Here is a 20514-nt window from a genome sequence, read left to right as displayed (position 1 = left end):
ATTCCAGGAATAGAGGGTTGCGCATATGTGCATTGTATTAAAAAGAGAACAAAAAATATATGTATATAAATAGGTATAAATGTATCTATATCTCTGGAAGAGGTGCGGACTTACATGTATATCTAAAAGCTGTAGAGAGGCAAGGTCAGGAAGTGCCTGTGATATATGTATGCACACAGCAAGGAAAGGACATCAAGGTTGAACCATATCTGCAGACCACTTAAAGCAGGCCTAATTAGAAAAATGGATAGTGTTAGGGGTCTTGCTGTTGTTAACTGGGGCCAGATATGGTAGTTTATGCCTATACTTACTTGATGGTATCTGCTGTAAGAAAAGATTCTCATAGCTGTACATTCACAGGTATATAGTACCGGTGCTGGGATGAAAAAGGGATAAAAGTAACAGTAGATCCTATATGAAATATAAAGGAAAAAAGGAGGATCAGAAAGGTAGGGAAATGGAAGCTTTAAAATGTACTTGGGCACAGGTGAGGCTAGTGAAAAGGAATCTGTTACCTAATTCATCATGAAGCACACCGTGTTGCTTGAGAAAATCAGTGTTAACCACCAGAGTAAGAGGCCGGTCCACACGGGACCACACCTGGTCAGATGATGATCAGGTGTGCGGACGCTAAACGAGGGGTAGCCACGGCTGTGCACTGCACGGTGCCTAGGAACTACGAGTTCCATCATGCAACGCGCGCACATGCTCAGATCTCACGGACCGTGTGGCGATTGGAGAGGCGAACACCCCTGGAATGGGAAGTACCAAGGTGTCATCTCACCCAATCTGCCGATGGAATAAAGGACCAGAGGGTCTGAGAACAGACGTGGGCACCCAGGGGCAGACAGTTGTCTGCGCCTTGGCGTCCGTACAGGCAAAGACAGCGCTAGCCATGTCACCCCCAAACCGGGAGAGCCCGCGGAGCCGCCGCCCACCACCCACGCCACAGATAATCCCCCCAGTCGTGGGGCTAGCCAAGGCACCAGGGACAACCGCAGTCCAGTGGCGGGGAACAACGGGGCACGAAGTGTAGTGCGCCGAGACACAGGATGGGAGGATATCCCAAAAGTTGCCCAACGATCCACAGGGGCCACTGGGGAAGGTGGGAATTACTGTGTGTCAGCACACGACATCCAGCCACAATGTGTGCAGTGTGCATAGAGAACCACTGGGTCCCAGTACGACAGTGAAACCTGCAACCAAAAATTGAAAATACAATGCAAAAGCAATATATAAAAAAGAATATATAAAAAAGGAAACACACAGTATATATTGCAACAGTTGTGTCGAAAAATATTGTTCAATAATGACAGAAAAAAAAAAAAAAAAAAGTTTTAAGTCGCAAATAAATACAGGCAATATACACTAATAGAATATACAGGGATATAAGATATATTGAGTCGATTTCCCCTCCTTCGAAGTATACCATATAGTCAATATGTCAGGATTAAACGTAACTGTACCCGCGATGAAGATTTCTTCAGGGCGGCACACGACCTCTATAATAGACTCTTAGATAGAGGCTACAGCCACTCTCTCTTAAAGAAAGCATTCCATAAGGCAAAAAAACTCAACCGTAAAGACCTGGTTTTCTCCGACAAACCATTGGATTCTAAACAACCCACACGACTCATCACCCAATTCTCCAATCAGCATACTCAAATCAAAGACGTCCTCAAACAATTTTGGCCCTTACTCACATCTGATCCTACTATTGCCAAATATATCAACACTTATCCTGATATTACCTATCGACGCTCTCCCTCTCTCCGTGATCGTCTGATTCATAGTCATCATTCTACTGACACTGCACATAGGCCCACTGCCACCGGTACCTACCAATGTGGCAAATGTGACATATGTACATTCGTTGCCAACTCTCAGGTTGTTAATCTACCCGATGGAAACACACACACCATCAGACACTATGTCACCTGCGCCACTGTTGGGGTTGTATACCTGGCCCAATGCCAATGCGGCGCATTCTATGTTGGCAAAACCAAGCGCCCCTTTCAGACCCGTATCCGGGACCATATCAAACCACTATATAAGAACACCACCACTACGGCCATTAATAGGCATATCGCTGCCCAACATAACTCCGATCCCCATGTTATTTTGTTTTCCGCACTTGAACATATCCCCTCACATGTAAGAGGTGGTAGTACTGATAATTCACTATTACGACTCGAAACCAAATGGATTCATATATTAAATGCTACCATTTTCCCAGGACTCAATGAATATATTAGTTTTAAGCCCTTCCTTTAAGTTTTTCTTTTCCATGCCCCTTCCCCAGACAACGTCGTTTGTGGTTTTTCCTCTCTACCCTATCCTTCTCCATCCCTTCCCCCCTCTATTCCCTTCTTAGTTTCTCATTCTCCTGTTTTCCCTGTCTTTCTTTCCCTTTGCTGCCATGGCTCCACCCGGTATTTCATCCATATAATTTTTTTTGACATGGACTAATACCTTGCCTTCTACATTGGTTACAAATGCCTTTTTCCTTTTCTGAGACAATTGGCAAATCGACTCAATATATCTTATATCCCTGTATATTCTATTAGTGTATATTGCCTGTATTTATTTGCGACTTAAAACTTTTTTTTTTTTTTTCTGTCATTATTGAACAATATTTTTCGACACAACTGTTGCAATATATACTGTGTGTTTCCTTTTTTATATATTCTTTTTTATATATTGCTTTTGCATTGTATTTTCAATTTTTGGTTGCAGGTTTCACTGTCGTACTGGGACCCAGTGGTTCTCTATGCACACTGCACACATTGTGGCTGGATGTCGTGTGCTGACACACAGTAATTCCCACCTTCCCCAGTGGCCCCTGTGGATCGTTGGGCAACTTTTGGGATATCCTCCCATCCTGTGTCTCGGCGCACTACACTTCGTGCCCCGTTGTTCCCCGCCACTGGACTGCGGTTGTCCCTGGTGCCTTGGCTAGCCCCACGACTGGGGGGATTATTTGTGGCGTGGGTGGCGGCTCCGCGGGCTCTCCCGGTTTGGGGGTGACATGGCTAGCGCTGTCTTTGCCTGTACGGACGCCAAGGCGCAGACAACTGTCTGCCCCTGGGTGCCCACGTCTGTTCTCAGACCCTCTGGTCCTTTATTCCATCGGCAGATTGGGTGAGATGACACCTTGGTACTTCCCATTCCAGGGGTGTTCGCCTCTCCAATCGCCACACGGTCCGTGAGATCTGAGCATGCGCGCGCGTTGCATGATGGAACTCGTAGTTCCTAGGCACCGTGCAGTGCACAGCCGTGGCTACCCCTCGTTTAGCGTCCGCACACCTGATCATCATCTGACCAGGTGTGGGGGGTATATGAGTAACCGGCCAGTCCCTCAGTTCCCATGGACGAGGGACGTGCCTGCATTCGCTCTGCACACGGCTACAAGGTAAACTTCTGCCTTTCACAACACCCTGACTTCATGTTGTTTACATGAATTATTTATTATTCCTTTACATACTTTTTAGAACTTATTTTGGACCGGCCTCTTACTCTGGTGGTTAACACTGATTTTCTCAAGCAACACGGTGTGCTTCATGATGAATTAGGTAACAGATTCCTTTTCACTAGCCTCACCTGTGCCCAGGTGAGGCTAGTGATCTGATCCTCCTTTTTTTCCTTTATATTTCATATAGGATCTACTGTTACTTTTATCCCTTTTTCATCCCAGCACCGGTACTATATACCTGTGAATGTACAGCTATGAGAATCTTTTCTTACAGCAGATACCATCAAGTAAGTATAGGCATAAACTACCATATCTGGCCCCAGTTAACAACAGCAAGACCCCTAACTATCCATTTTTCTAATTAGGCCTGCTTTAAGTGGTCTGCAGATATGGTTCAACCTTGATGTCCTTTCCTTGCTGTGTGCATACATATATCACAGGCACTTCCTGACCTTGCCTCTCTACAGCTTTTAGATATACATGTAAGTCCGCACCTCTTCCAGAGATATAGATACATTTATACCTATTTATATACATATATTTTTTGTTCTCTTTTTAATACAATGCACATATGCGCAACCCTCTATTCCTGGAATAACTACCACAGTGCATTATGACACATGACTATCTTTACATTCCTTTGCCAGGTCTACTGTATGCCCCCTGCAGGCATAATTTACGGCGCGGTCTGCCTGCTCCCCGGTGGGGATCTCCTTGGGTGGCTGTGTTCCCCCTCTCCCTCTCTTCCCTCCCGTCTTGGGCACTGACGCCCCAGGTATGTCCGCAGTTCCGTTTAGTGGTGTGGAGCTTAGGGTCGCATGAATGTCCAGCCACAGTTGCAATGTGTCATTGTTTTTACTATGCAGTGTTTGGTCAAATTAATATTTCTAACATGTGTTTTCATGTCCACCACACAGAATTTTTTATATATATCCACCCTATGAGCTCCTGTTCCCTGAAGAAGCCAATGTTTTGGCGAAACATGTAGGAAAACGAGCCCCCCCTCCTTCAACGGCCACTTGCCATCTGGCCCACTTGACCATTCTTAGGGTCACTTACAGTACATGTATCCACAAAATTTGTATAATTACTGTATGAATTGTTTATAATGTACATTGTATTTTTGATAGACTATTAATAAAATTTGTAATTTTAGTATTTTTTGTTTTATCTTTTCTTCTCTAATCTTCCTGACCCTAGCACCGCTATAATCCCTTGTCCACACACCCATTTAATGTTTGATTATTTAGGGGATGAGGTGCTGTATCCTCTGGTACCATCTAGCCATCTTTACTTTTTTTTTGCTCCTTATGGTAATTAACCCCTTGCCACCCAGGCCAATTCTGACACTTCTCTTCTACATGTAAAAATCATCAAATTTTTTTGCTAGAAAATTGCTCAGAACCCCTAACTTTTTATGTCACACGGTATTTGCGCAGCAGTTTTTCAAATGCGTTTTTTTTTTTTTAAAGAAACTGTTTTATGAATAAAAATAAATAAATAGAACCACTAAAGTTAGCCCATTTTTTTTTTTTGTATAATGTGAAAGAAGATGTTATGCAGAGTAAATAGATACCCAACATGTCATGCTTTAAAAATGCGCACACTTGTGGAATGGCGCCAAACTTCAGTACTTAAAAATCTCCATAGACGACGCTGTAAATTTTTTTACAGGTTACATGTTTAGAGTTACAGAGGAGGTCTAGTGCTAGAATTATTGCTCTCGCTCCAACGATTGTGGCATATTTAACCTGGCTCTGATACTAGCCAGTGCCTCACCAGTCACTGACCTCTCCGTACGTCCCTGCTTCCCATGGCACCTTCATTGCACACAAGATAGATCTGGTTTAGTGAACAACGGTGAATTTCAGGGGATTGTCTGTTTTGCAAGCTTGTTCTACCAATCCTGGTCATTACGATTATCATTGCCACTTCCCGCCCATAGAACATCATATGACATGGTTGTGATATCACGATGATGTCTGCAGCTACAGGCATTATCCCGGTATCTTTTTTTCTGCCGGCGGTGCTGTTTAATGTAAAAGCAATCCTAGCGGGTTAATAGCTGCTGGATTGCTTTTACATGTGGTGGGAGGGGGTGTCCCCCCCCACGCCACCTTCTGCCGCTGTTGTGACAAAATGTCAAACCCGGCAGAATATCGAACCACGTCACTTCCTGTGATGAGGAAAAAGCTGTTTTAGAAAACCACAGGCACTGCGCATGCACAGTGCGTCATTGCTGACGTCAGGACACTGCATGTCAAATTCGTCGTCCAACGACCATCCTTTTACACCCACCCAAGTCTTGCATTTCAGACTTATTTTTAACAGTGAAATCCGCTTATATAGTGCAAAACAATATTTACAAGTACGTGGCACTGTTTTGATGTTGAATTTTGAAAGCAGCGGCAGATCTGACAGGTTTGCTAATCTGACAGGACACCGCTGCTTTTAAAATTCAATATGAAAATAGTGTGATGAATTTGTAAATACTGAATTTCAATATATACGCGGAATTTACTGTTAAAAATAAGTCTGAAATGCAAGACTTGGGTGGGTGTAAAAAGATGTCCACTGCCGCCTTCTGACTGCAGGCTTAGTATGGCTGAGTGCGGGGTGTAGCAAAATGGCCATCGGTCGACGAATTTGACATGCAGTGTCCTGATGTCAGCGGAGACGAACTGCGCTTGTGCAGAAGATACGGCGTGCATGCGCAGTGCGTGTGGTTTTATGAAACAGCTGATTCCACGTCACGGGAAGTGACGTAATTCGATATTCTGCCGGGTTCGACATTTTTTCAGAACACCGCCTTTCCGGGCTTTCCTGGATGGCAATAAAAGTGATCAAATAAAAATTAAAGAGACAGTGTATATATTTTTTTAATCAAATAAATAATAAAATAAAAAAGTTAAAGTGCCCCCGTGCTCACATGCAAAGGCGAATACATAATCCCCCAAGCACATGTAAATGTGTTCACACCATACATGTGAGGTATTGCTGCGAACGTCAGAATGAGAGCAATAATTCTAACACCAGACCCCCTGTGTGACTCTAAACTGGTTACCAGCAAAGGCTTCAAAGCTTTGCCTATGAAGATTTTTAGGCACCATAGTTTGTCGCTGTTCCACGGGGGGTATGAAATTTTAAAGCATAACATGTTAGGTATCTATTTACTTTGCATAACATTATCTTTTTATATGTTACCAAAACAATAGATATTATATTGTGTTTGTGTGCACTAAAATTCATTTAAGGATGTTTTTTACCCAAAAAATTGCAAAACCCACAATTTTAATCTCTAGGGCAAGGGTCCTCAAATTGCGTCCGGTTATGGCCCGCCGGGGTGATTTACCCGGCCCACAGACTGCCCCTATCATAAGATCGCAGCACTCGCACTCCCCCTTCCCTCTGCTACATTATTCCTGCAAGACAGGAAACATGACAGGTCTGGACAAAGGGATATACTTTTCATGTTAAGAAGCAGGTGATTGGTTACTAGACAGCGGGGCGGTCCCAGCAATCAGTCACCTGCCTTTAACATGAAAAGTCCTTCCCTTTGTTCGGACCTGTCATATTTCCTGTCTTGCGTGAATAAGGTAGCAGAGGGGAGGAGGAGTGCAAGTGCTGCATCTTATGGAAGATAAGAGCCCCCCCTCTCACAGAGCCCTCGATGGGAAGGCTCTGTGAGAGAGGGGGCTGTGTGAGAGGGCGGGCTCTGTGATGGAGGGCTCTGCAAGAGAGGGGCTCTGTGATATGGGGGCTCTGCAAGAGGGGGGCTCTGTGATGGAGGGCTCTGGGAAAGGGGAGGGGACTCTGTGATGGAGGGCTCTGGAAGAGGGGGGGGCTCTTTGATATAGGAGCTCTGTGATGGAGGGCTCTGCAAAAGGGGGGGGCTCTGTGATATGGGGCTCTGCAAGAGGGGGGTTCTGTGATATGGGGGCTCTGTGATGAAGGGCTCTGGGAGAGGGGGCTCTGTGATGGAGGGCTCTGCAAGAGGGGGGGCTCTGTGATATGTGGGCTCTGTGATATGTGGGCTCTGTGATATGTGGGCTCTGTGATATGTGGGCTCTGTGATATGTGGGCTCTGTGATATGTGGGCTCTGTGATATGTGGGCTCTGTGATATGTGGGCTCTGTGATATGTGGGCTCTGTGATATGTGGGCTCTGTGATATGTGGGCTCTGTGATATGTGGGCTCTGTGATATGTGGGCTCTGTGATATGTGGGCTCTGTGATATGTGGGCTCTGTGATATGGGGCTCTGTGATATGGGGCTCTGCAAGAGGGGGGTTCTGTGATGAAGGGCTCTGTGATGGAGGGCTCTGCAAGAGGGAGGGGCACTGTGATGGAGGGCACTGTGATGGAGGGCACTGTGATATGTGGGCTCTGTGATATGTGGGCTCTGTGATATGTGGGCTCTGTGATATGTGGGCTCTGTGATATGTGGGCTCTGTGATATGTGGGCTCTGTGATATGTGGGCTCTGTGATATGTGGGCTCTGTGATATGTGGGCTCTGTGATATGTGGGCTCTGTGATATGTGGGCTCTGTGATATGGGGCTCTGTGATATGGGGCTCTGTGATATGGGGCTCTGCAAGAGGGGGGTTCTGTGATATAGGGGCTCTGTGATGAAGGGCTCTGGGAGAGGGGGCTCTGTGATGGAGGGCTCTGCAAGAGGGAGGGGCTCTGTGATGGAGGGCACTGTGATATGTGGGCTCTGTGATATGTGGGCTCTGTGATATGGGGGCTCTGTGATATGGGGGCTCTGTGATATGGGGGCTCTGTGATATGGGGGCTTTGTGATATTGGGGCTCTGTGAGGAGGGGGGGGGGTCTGAGATATGGAGGCTCTGTGACATAGGGGCTCTGTGATTTTATATATTGGTGTGTGGGTGCCTTAAAAGTCCACTAGATACAATATTTTGCTTAGTTTCGTCCTTGGTTCTCCTAATTATGGCCTGTGGCACCTGTTTATATAGCCCCTCCGATATACTGTAAGTTTAATAATCAGCTAGAAACTGAAGGAGGTAGAAATGTAAATCTTAATACAGAAGCTTTGTGAGTTCACATTTTAAAATAATCACCAAGTAAAATTATCCTAATAATACATATGTTTACTGATGATTTTTCTTGACAAAAGTTATACAGTATATTATTGTCTTGTGACATATAGAATTTTATTTTAAATGATATTACAGTCATTCAGTATTTTGTAGTTTGGCTATATTTGTGCATGTGCCTGGATGCAAATATTTAAAAAAAAATAAAGTTTTTTTTTTTCCTTTTACATTTTATAGTAAACACTTGTAGCCTGTCAGAAGTATTTCATATGAGTTCACTGTACTTTACCCTCTATTCCTCAGTCAGCCTTCCAGTTACAACTTCTACGAACGGTAGTCATATGCTTACAATGGGACATCATCCAAGAACAGAAAGGAACAGTAGGGCCAGTTGGACACATGAGGAGCCAGTAGGTAGGAACTTGTTTCCAAGAATATAGATGTAACATTTTAGACCTTAAGCCACATGCTCGGGGTAATGGATGCTGGCTCAAGAAGAAGGGATATTTTAAGGTAAAATAGGGGGGAAAAAAGAGAACAAGAGATGGGGAGAAAGAGCCCATAGAAGCAAATTCTGTCCCAGCTGTCATTCTTATGCCCCGTACACACGATCGGACATTGATCGGACATTCCGACAACAAAATCCTAGGATTTTTTTCCGACGGATGTTGGCTCAAACTTGTCTTGCATACACACGGTCACACAAAGTTGTCGGAAAATCCGATCGTTCTAAACGCGGTGACGTAAAACACGTACGTCGGGACTATAAACGGGGCAGTGGGCAATAGCTTTCATCTCTTTATTTATTCTGAGCATGCGTGGCACTTTGTCCGTCGGATTTGTGTACACACGATCGGAAATTCCGACAACGGATTTTGTTGTCTGAAAATTTTATATCCTGCTCTCAAACTTTGTGTGTCGGAAAATCCGATGGAAAATGTGTGATGGAGCCTACACACGGTCGGAATTTCCGACAACAAGGTCCTATCACACATTTTCCGTCGGAAAATCCGACCGTGTGTACGGGGCATTACAGTGAATTCCAATTAGAATATATGTATTATTGGCTATTGGGCTACATTAATATTTTCCTTTTGAGTTACTGCACTTTTTTTCTTTCTCTTTGTATTGATAATGCATTATTTTGCACTACAGAACTACAATGACTACAGGCACAGTACAGTACCTCTTCACAACCAATCACATTTCAGTTTATTATAGGTATAGCCCTCTTTTTGGGGGGTGGTTATGAGAAATGGCTCTCCCCAAATAGGATATCACACTAAACCTGTAGGTATATTAGAGAACAAGAACCTTCAATAAGTTGAAGAGTGGGTTTGCTAATAATGTTGCCAGTAACCCCAACCAGGACAGAGCCTCTGAACAGAGGGGATTCCCCTACTGGGAAATAATCCATAATTGGGAGCAGAGGAACTACTGCAACTAGCATATAACATTAACCACAAGTACTGTATATAGATGTGCACCAGTATACAAATGATACAGGCTTTATATTATAAGAGATTAATAACAGCACATACATCCAACGTACTAACAGGTATTATCAACAAAAGGGCCCAATGGAAGTCCTGGTGGAATTGTACACATAAAACTGGGTATATATAGTTAATAAGGCTGGGTTCATACTAGTGCGAATTGGATGCGGGTTACCCCGCATTCAATTCGCATGACAGGAGAGTGTGCTCGGCACTCAGTGGAGCCGGATCACACATCTCCGTGGCGGCTGCATAGTGGATATCACAGGGGTCCTGTGCATCTTTGGCTCCATTTCAGGTCCGAATTCAGGCAAAAATTTGGGCCTTATTCATCTCTGAAATGGAGAACAGGGACACACTGGACCCCTGCTGTGAGCCACATGCGTATTAAGTGTGACCCCAGCCTTATAGAGATACCTCCAGATGAAAGTTGCAGCAAAGTCCAGTTGCAGGGGCCCGTGAGGATTACGTAGTGTCTATCATTGTGTTGGAGACCTGAAGACAAAACCAATGGTCATGGGGATATCTTCCAACTGTTGTCCAACCAGCCTGGAATGGGACTTCTCACCAGCAGGAAATGCGGTGTGGCACTGGAACTGGAGTCAGCCTATCTACTTTGCACTTTAGTCCCTCTCTAGTAATGTACACTTAATCTCTTCTGGTCTGGGATTTAGTAGCATGAACAGGACATGTGGCTGTGACTTTCTCCGTCTTTCCAATTCCTCCTTCTGGGCTTCGTAGCCAACAAGGGACAGGAAGTGCATAATATATTTACAGGCATTTAAAGGGGTTGTAAACCCGCATGTTTTTTCACCTTAATGCAACCTATGCATCAAGGTGAAAAAACTTCTGACACTGACCAGCCCCCCGTGTTACTCACCTGAGCCCGTTTGTTCCCTCGGCAGAGACGCGCTCTGGCTCTCTGACCATTGTCTCGGCTCTTAATTGGATAGATTGATAGCAGCGCAGCCATTGGCTCCCGCTGCCGTCAATCAAATCCAATGACGTGGGCGCCGGGGGGCGGGGCCAGAGTCCTGCATTTTGTGTAAATGTACACAGAAGCAGGACTCAAGCTGCGCGCCCACATGGGTGTCCACCTTAGGAGAGCCTTCTCCAACGTGGACACCCGATGCAGGGAGGAGCTACCAGCGCCAATGGGGGACCCCAGAAGTTGAGGATCGGGGCCACTCTGTCCGAAACGAACTGCACAGTGGAGGTATGACATGTCTGTTATTTAAAAAAAAAAATGCAAGGAAAATAAAAAACAGCATTTTAGCTTGCACATGATTGGATGATAAAATTAGCAGAGCTTCCCCTCATTTCAGATCTACCCCTCAGATTTACAGCGACTGCACTTCCAAGTGCACTTTCAGTACAATTTCAAGTGCACGTTGCACTTGTAGTTTGCTTTTGTAGTGCAAAATGGATTTTCCTTTTGTAAATAGCCCCCTAAGTGTTTGTGGTGATTTCCGTTCAACTAGATGTGCCAGGCGTAGAACAGAGAACTCAAGATACCAAGCGGCTCTTTCGGGGGGCGGTGCTACATTGGCATTTGAATTCTTCCTGGCAGGGCTTACCAAAAAACTATAGATATGTTTTAGTGATGATAATAAATTACTCCTGCAGTCTCAGGGATCCAAGTGCAGCTTATGCATTTTGTGGTGTGATACAGTTGCAATAAAAAGTATGTGAACCCTTTTGGAATGATATGGATTTCTGCACAAATTGGTCATAAAATGTGATCTGATCTTCATCTAAGTCACAACAATAGACAATCACAGTCTGCTTAAACTAATAACACACAAATAATTAAATGTTACCATGTTTTTATTGAACACACCATGTAAACATTCACAGTGCATGTGGAAAAATTATGTGAACCCTTGGATTTAATAACTGGTTGAACCTCCTTTTGGCAGCAATAACTTCAACCAAACGTTTCCTGTAGTTGCAGATCAGACGTGCACAATGGTCAGGAGTAATTCTTGACCATTCCTCTTTACAGAACTGTTTCAGTTCAGCAATATTCTTGGGATGTCTGGTGTAAATCGCTTTTTTGAGGTCATGCCACAGCATCTCAATCGGGTTGAGGTCAGGACTCTGACTGAGCCACTCCAGAAGGCGTATTTTCTTCTGTTTAAGCCATTCTGTTGTTGATTTACTTCTATGCTTTGGGTCGTTGTCCTGTTGCAACACCCATCTTCTGTTGAGCTTCAGCTGGTGGACAGATGGCCTTAAAGAGGGAGTCCCGCGAAAAAAAAAAAAATGTAAAAGTCAGCAGCTACAAATACTGCAGCTGCTGACTTTTAACCCCTTCCCGCCGACCGTACGCAGATATGCGTACTCGGCTTTCCGGGGTTATACCAGGATGATGCCCGCAGCTGCAGGCATCATCACGGTACCGTTGTTTACAGCGGGCGATCGGCTACCCGTGTATAACAACCGATGCGGCTAAAAGCCGCTCGGCTGTTATACCGGAGGAGCGGGAGGGGACATCCCCCCCCTCCCACCGCCTCCCGCCGCTGTTACCGGGCCTCCCGTGCGATCGGGAGGCCCGGTGTCCGTTCGGCTGCCTTCGGCGGCTGGGGGCGGGCTGGAACGAAGCTGCGAGCGGCTTCGTTCCAGCCTTCTTATTGTAAACGCGGAAGCGACGTCATGACGTCACTTCCCGTTTACTCGGCTGCCAATGGCGCCGAATTTTAAAAAGTACACAGTATTCAGAATCGCCTTTTTCGGCGATCTGAATACTTTGAAGTGTAAAGGAGGGATGGGGGGTCTTTTAGACCCCCCCATCCCTCCATAAAGAGTACCTGTCACCACATATTACTGTCACAAGGGATGTTTACATTGCTTGTGACAGCAATAAAAGTAAAAAAAAAAAAAAAAAATTTTAATCACAATTTATAAAGTACAAAAATAAAATAAATAAAAAAAAAAAAAATTTAAAGTGCCCCTGTCCCCGCGAGCTCGCGCAGCGAAGAAAACGCATACGGAAGTCGCGCCCGCATATGTAAACGGTGTTCAAACCACACATGTGAGGTATCGCCGCGATCATCAGAGCGAGAGCAATAATTCTAGCCCTAGACCTCCTCTGTAGCTCAAACCTGGTAACCGTAAAAAATTTTTAAAGCGTCGCCTATGGAAATTCAAAGGTACCGTAGTTCGTCGCCATTCCACGAGTGCGTGCAATTATAAAGGGTGACATGTTTGGTATCTATTTACTCGGCGTAACATCATCTTTCACATTATACAAAAAAATTGGGGTAACTTTACTGTTTGGATTTTTTAAAATTCATGAAAGTGTCACTTTTCCAAAAATTTGCGTTTAAAACACCGCTGCACAAATACCGTGTGATAAAAAATATTGCAACAATCGCCATTTTATTCTCTAGATTCTCTGCTAAAAAAATATATATAATGTTTGGGGGTTCTAAGTAATTTTCTAGCCAAAAATACGGACTTTAACTTGTAAACACCAAATTTCAAAAATAGGCTTAGTCATGAAAGGGTTAAAATAAGGACACTCACCTGTCCCAGGGTCCAGCGATGTCGGCACCCGAGACCGAATCGTCCCTCGGTCCTCGGGTGCTGCCGCCGCCATTCTCTGTAAGGGAATCAGGAAGTGAAGCACTGCGGCTTCACTTCCCAGTTCCTTACTACACATACGCGAGTCACGCTGCACTTCCTAACTGGTCCCCGCTGTCTCTGGGACCTGTGTGTGTCCCAGCAGACAGCGCGGTGGGGACGGGAGGGGGCGTAGACTCCTGCGGGAGTCTATGCCGGAAGTGGGTGCAAATACCTGTCTTAGACAGTTATCTGCACCCCCCTCCCCCCTGAAAGGTGCCAAATGTGACATCGGAGGGGGGGAGGGTTCAGAAAAGCGGAGGTTCAATTTTTGTGTGAACCTCCGCTTTAACTTCTCCTGCAAAATGTCTTGATAAACTTGACAATTAATTTTTCCTTCGATGAAAGCAATCCGTCCAGGCCCTGATGCAGCAAAGCAGCCCCAAACCATGATGCCCCCACCACCATACTTCACAGTTGGGATGAGGTTTTGATGTTGGTGTGCTGTGCCTCTTTTTCTTCACACATAGTGTTGTGTGTTTCTTCCAAACAACTCAACTTTGGTTTCATCTGTCCACAGAATATTTTGCCAGTACTGCTGTGGAACAACCAGGTGCTCTTGTGCAAACTGTAAACGTGCAGCAATGTTTTTTTTGGACAGCAGTGGCTTCCTCTGTTGTATCCTCCCATGAAATCCATTCTTGTTTAGTGTTTTACGTATCGTAGAAATGCTAACAGGGATGTTAGCATATGCCAGAGACTTTTGTCAGTCTTTAGCTGACACTCTAAGATTCTTCTTCACCTCATTGAGCAGTCTGCGCTGTGCTCTTGCAGTCATCTTTACAGGACGCCCACTTATAGGGAGAGTAGCAGCAGTGCTGAACCTTCTCCATTTATAGACAATTTGTCTTACCGTGGACTGATGAACAGCAAGGCTTTTGGAGATACTTTTATAACCCTTTCCAGCTTTATGCAAGTCAACAATTCTTAATCGTAGGTCTTCTGAGAGCTCTTTTGTGCAAGGCATCATTCACATCAGGTAATACTTCTTGTGAAAAGCAAACCCAGAACTGGTGTGTGTTTTTTATAGGGCAGGGCAGCTGTAACCAACACTTCCAATCTCATCTCATTGATTGGACTCCAGTTGGCTGACATCTCACTCCAATTAGCTCTTGGAGATCTCATTAGTCTAGGGGTTCACATACTTTTTCCACCTGCACTGTGAATGTTTACATGGTGTGTTCAATAAAAACATGGTAACATTTAATTCTTTGTGTGTTATTAGCTTAAGCAGACTGTGATTGTCTATTGTTGTGACTTAGATGAAGATTAGATCACATTTTATGACCAATTTGTGCAGAAATCCATATCATTCCAAAAGGGTTCACATACTTTTTATTGCAACTGTAGTGCTAAATGCCCTATTTTTTGTCTGTTAACAGCTGAGTGTCTTTTTCTTCCTCTTTAGGTCATTCCAACCCCCCTCCTCTTTTAAGGTGGAAAAATTGTGTTGAGACTTTGAATAGAAACCTAGAGGTTTTGTTAAACAGCATCACAGAAGGGCATCTCAACCAACTTATGGACAACATGAGGTCCAAATCTGTTCTGTCCAGAGATGACACTGAATACATTAACGCAGAGCAAACTCAGAAAGCCAGAATAAGGAAATACATTGAAACCTGCTGTGAAAAGGGAGAAGAGGCCTCTCGGATGACTTTGGACAGCCTCCTCGACCGGAAAATCATTTATATAAATCCTGTTTGACAATAGGAATTACCCTTCATGTTCACATCTGTGGATTATTCTTGCAGTTTGTATCTCAAGTTGCATGCTGAATCAGAGTTTATCATGTCGGGATCAATGCCTGGAAACACTGCATAGATTGGTCATATATCAGAAACTGGCAACTAATGGTTGAAATTGACTTATGGTATTCACTAGGCTTACCTATGGCTGAAGGCCATCCATACCATTTTTACCTATTTATCGGTTTAGCATGCAATACATTTTTTCGGTGGTATTGTATTTGGACCAATTCCAGCATAGGTAAAAAAATTGATTATATGAGCCTTTTTGTTATTACTATTCTCCTTAGGCAAATGCACAGTTCTAGGATTTATGCTGAACATACAGGTATACTATAAATATAAAAAATATGACGTGCATTGCTTCAGTCCTGTGCAGGGTGGAGTACCACATATACAACTGGGCTGCGATATCTTATGTTTAAAATAGGTGTAGCATCAGTGAAGATGATGTACAACTCTGGGTATGGGTACAGTTTCCCATTCTTGCATAAATTGCAGGTTCTCCTTCTTAGATGGAAATAGCTCCTCATTCGAAGGTTGATGTGCCTTTGTAGGAGTATACTTGTATGATTTTGGCATAAGGCATAAAACCCTACCCTACATCCCAGATCATGGCCATTCATCCCTGAAATAAGTGCAGTGCTTTATTCTTGTTGTAGGTATAGTGCTTCCGTCTTGTATTCCATGTATGTACAGTATTTGAATAGCTTATAATAAAGTTTTGTGGCTATACAAGATAGCGTGGAAAGTGTATGTAAAGCCAAAAGTTATTTTTCAGTTTTAGATAGAGCAGGTTCAAACCCCTGTAAGGTTTTTATTGCCGTCTGTGTCCCCTGGGAGATTTATTCTCTCTGTTTGTCCCAGTGATTATTGTCACAGGGAATGACAGTGATAGCAAATTCAAAATGAAGCTGTGACAGGGACAGGAGGTGATGGGAAATCTTCCAATGAGATAAACCTCTGGTGACAGCTGTCTAAGAGAGGATATCCCCTTAATTTTGAGAGATCTCCTCATACATTTTGCTGTGTCTCTGGGACAGGAAGTAAAGAGAAATCTCCCCAGGACACAGACAGAAAAAAATGACAAGTATCCAAAGTATTTATCTATCCCAAGCTAAAAATGCATTTTTGCTTTACATCCACTTTAAGGCTAGGTTCACACATATGCGAATTAGATGAGGATTTCCCCACATCCAATTCGCATTGGAACCGGTTCACACAGGTCCGGGGCGGCCTCGGTCCGCATTTAAAAAGGCTTCCGTGCGTCTTTGGGTCTGGTTCAGGTGTGAATTCAGACAAAAAAAAAATTCAGACCTGATTCATACCTGAACCGGTAAATAGACATGCACCGGACCCCAGGCACCAACCCGTGGCCCCAGCCACGAACCTGGCCAAAATTGTGTTATATCACATTGTGAATACTGACTGGCATGTAACCTTTGATTTTACTGTATGTCTGTAGAGTGCAGTTCTCAGTAATGTAATGTTCTGATGTTGTTTTTGGTAAAGTATCACTACATAATTACCAAAGCTGTTTGGTCCAAAGAAAGTTTAACCTCATGGCTGTTCTAAGGCACTTGGCTCTGCATCTTTATATATATATATATATATATATATATATATATATATATATATATATATATATATATATATCTATAGATTTATATATTAGAATAGTATTTTTATATTCTTTTTAAATATAATGCCACCAAATAGGAATAGAATATTGAAATTTGTTAAAATGACTGTCAGAGACTGTGGGGTGGATTTACTAAAGGCAAATAGATTGTGCCTTCTGCAAGTTAAAGTGGTAGTAAACTGCTGGACATTTTTTTTTTTTCGGAACCTGCAAGGTAAAGGTATATTGTGCTAGTATGCATTGCAGGTTAAACCCACCATAAAACAAAGCTCTTCCAGCGTCGAGATGTCATCGCTGCAGGTGTTCCCATCTTTACCCATCTTCCTTGCATGTTCGCGGACTCCGGCTATGTGACTGGCCGGAGCCGCGATGACGCCACTCCCGCACACGCGGGAGCCCCAGTTTACGGCACAGGACTCTGAAGGAATGGCTCAGTGGCTGTTCCTTCAGAGAGCATGCGCCAGCGATGTCACTGGCTGCATGTACCTTAAATATCTCCTAAACGGTACACGTTTAGGAGATATTTACCCTACCTATAGGTAAGCCTTATTATAGGCTTACCTATAGGTAAAAGTCAGAGATGGGAGTTTACTTCCACTTTAAAGTGCATTCATTTTTCCTCAGAGCTTAGTAAATGTGGTAAAGCTCTGCTGATTTCCATCATTCAATCATGTGCAAGCAAAAAATTCATTTTTTTTATTTATTTTTTGATGTTCCTTGCAATTAATTGGGTATTCTTTACAAAGTGAAGCTTCACCACATTTACATTCACTAAGGAAATGAGTACAGGCATACCCCACTTTTAAGTACACAATGAGGTTTATTTACTAAAGCTGGAAAGTGCAAAATCAGGCTCCCTTCTGCATAGAAACCAATGAGCTTATAACCCCAGATTGTTCAATTAAGCTTTGGTATTAAAACCTGGAAGCTCATTGGTTTCTATGCAGAAGTGAGCCTGATTTTGCACTTTCCAGCTTTAGTAAATAAACCCCATTGTGTACTTAAAAGTGGGGTATGCCAGTACAACTGCACTTGCAAATTGCACCGTCTATATTCCTTTAGTAAATCAACCCCAATGCTTTTATATTACCTGACACTTCAATTGCAAATTATAAGATAATACTGGAATTTGATTGGTTGTTATAGGCAGTGCCCCTACTATTGGTTCTATTCATCTTGATTTATACACTCAAAAGGAAACAAAAAATAACTTATTTAAGGTAGTAATAAACACATAAACAATGTAATATTTTGCAGTTTACCAATACCTAAATTTGATGGCTGCATTTTTTATTTTTTTTTTAGGCTTGTTTTCCTTTATTTTCACCTAGTGATCTTGTCAGTAAGGCTGGGTTCACACTTGAGAACGCAGTGGCCCACAGCAGGAGTCCAGTGCATCTCCACCGTTTCAGATCCGATTTCAGCCCAAATTTTTGGCTGAATTCGAACCTGAAACGGACCCAAAGACACACAGGGCACCTGTGCAATTCGCACCGCAGCCACTGCAGAGATGTGTGACCCGACTCCATAGAGAACCAGTCACAATCTACTGCTATGCGAATTGGATGCGGGGAAAATCCGCATGAAAAACAGACAAACAGTCTGCTTGTGTGAAAATGACCTAACAAATTAAAGTTGAACCTCTGCGATCACACAAAGGGCAAAGGGCCTTCTCTACAGCACTCTGGCAGTGGTTAGGCTTTTCTACTCATGCCTTTGTATTATTAGAACATATGGCAAGCATTTTTATTGGTGTGTCCAGTCAAGGTAGATTTTTCCTTATTTTCACAGGGTGTCAGTTGGACAACATGGGGTAAATCTCTCCAACACAGCCATTAATAAAACCAGATTGGGGTTCCAAACTTCCCCTACTCTGAATATCTTTAAATGATGTACAAATACATAAAAAACTAATTTTTTAGCTATAGTTCTCTTCATGTTTAGAAATAATCCAGAATTTGTCAGGTTGGGTTGTTTTTAAAGGAAAAAGTGTACTTTGATGAGAAAGATGTACTATATACAGTATACTGACTCTTATAGAGCTGTAGTGTATCCTAGCAGGAATTTTTGTAAAGCGAAAATGTTGCACATCGTTTTTACTGGGCAAAAAGGCTAATTTACTAATGATGTTTAGAATCTCCACACAATAAATGGTGAGAATAGTCACTTTAATCATCCAATTATGTGACTTGCAAAATTCCTTTTTACTTTTTATTGGGGTTGCACCGATACCACCCTTTTAAGACCGAGTACAAGTACCGATACTTTTTTCAAGTACTCCTGATACCGATTACCAATACTTTTTTTTTAATTTGGTTGGTGTCAGTGTTTTTTTATTTTATTTTTTATTATTTTTACAATTTAACCTTTAAATATTTATTACAATTCTTTCTTTCTTTTTTTTAATTAATTCATTTTTTTAATTAATTTTTTGTTTTTTTGGGGGGTGACTTTGGTGAGATATCAGGGGTCTAAACTGACCCCTGACATCTCCCTTTTGAGACAGGGAAAGGGACTGAGGACACAGATCCCCCAGTTCCTTTCTCTGTAGCCTCAGCTGCACTGAAGATGAATGGACAGGAGACACAGGCTCCTGTCCATTCATAAACTGAAGCATCATAATCACAGTTTACGATGCTCAGTAATGAATGGACAGAGTCAGTGATCACTGACTCTGTTCATTCAGAAAAGGAAGGAGCCGGTAAATGACATATTTACAGGCTTCTTCCATCCTGACCAATCTGGGATGAGGGGGGGACCAGAGGAGGACCCGGAGAGACGGAGGAGCACACGGAGGACCCGGAGGAGGACACCGGCAGCCAGAAGAGGACGCGGGGGACAGTCAGGGGTGATCAGTACAGTGGTGGGGGCAGTTATAAGCATCAATCTCCCTGTATAGCTTTCAATAAAGCAGCTGACAGCCGCGGGAGGGAGAGGAGGAGAAGTGGCTGTCAACTGCTTTATTGAAAGCTATACAGGGAGATTGATGCTTATAACTGCCCCCACTGCTGCACCGGTATCTGATTAAGCATCGGAGCATTTGCAAGTACTAGTATCGGTGCAACCCTACTTTTTATGCCCAATCATGTGCAAATGAAATAAGTAAACCAGAGTTTGCTTTGATTGGATAATTTAAGTGGATCATTACTTATTACATTAATTGTATGAATATTCTCATCTTTTTAAATGGTTCAGCCTCAATACAACATGTACAGTATATACAGATGAATTTTGTTTCATGTACACTATTTTAGTTTAGTCTAGTTTTTATTATTACCTACTATACAGTATATACCTTGTGTATATATATATATGTGTGTGTGTGTGTGTTTTATCACATACAATATATAATCAATCTATGTCCATTATATTTTTTATTTTTGTGAATCTTAAGCTGTCTGTACATGTAAAGATCTCTCTTGTTCTGTCACACTGAGTTGAAAAAGAGAAAACCATGGATTCCCCTATCCGCACTTAA

General features: G+C 43.2%; 1 protein-coding gene across 1 annotated transcript in view; it reads left to right on the top strand.

The window, feature by feature from the left end:
• The window catches only part of LOC141112546 (receptor-interacting serine/threonine-protein kinase 2-like), a 106925-nt gene extending 89915 nt beyond the window's left edge, over nucleotides 1-17010 (top strand). The window contains exons 12-13 of the mRNA XM_073605464.1: nucleotides 8833-8943; nucleotides 15058-17010. Coding sequence (XP_073461565.1) covers nucleotides 8833-8943; nucleotides 15058-15353 — 407 coding nt within the window. The 3' untranslated portion in view covers nucleotides 15354-17010. The remainder of the gene's footprint in view (nucleotides 1-8832; nucleotides 8944-15057) is intronic.
• The last annotated feature ends 3504 nt before the right edge of the window (nucleotides 17011-20514 follow it).

Source organism: Aquarana catesbeiana, linkage group LG11, assembly GCF_042186555.1.
Source record: "Aquarana catesbeiana isolate 2022-GZ linkage group LG11, ASM4218655v1, whole genome shotgun sequence".
In the NCBI taxonomy this organism is placed as follows: domain Eukaryota; kingdom Metazoa; phylum Chordata; class Amphibia; order Anura; family Ranidae; genus Aquarana; species Aquarana catesbeiana.
The sequence above is the reverse complement of the archived record's forward strand: the minus strand, read 5'-3'. Positions and strand labels throughout refer to the sequence as shown.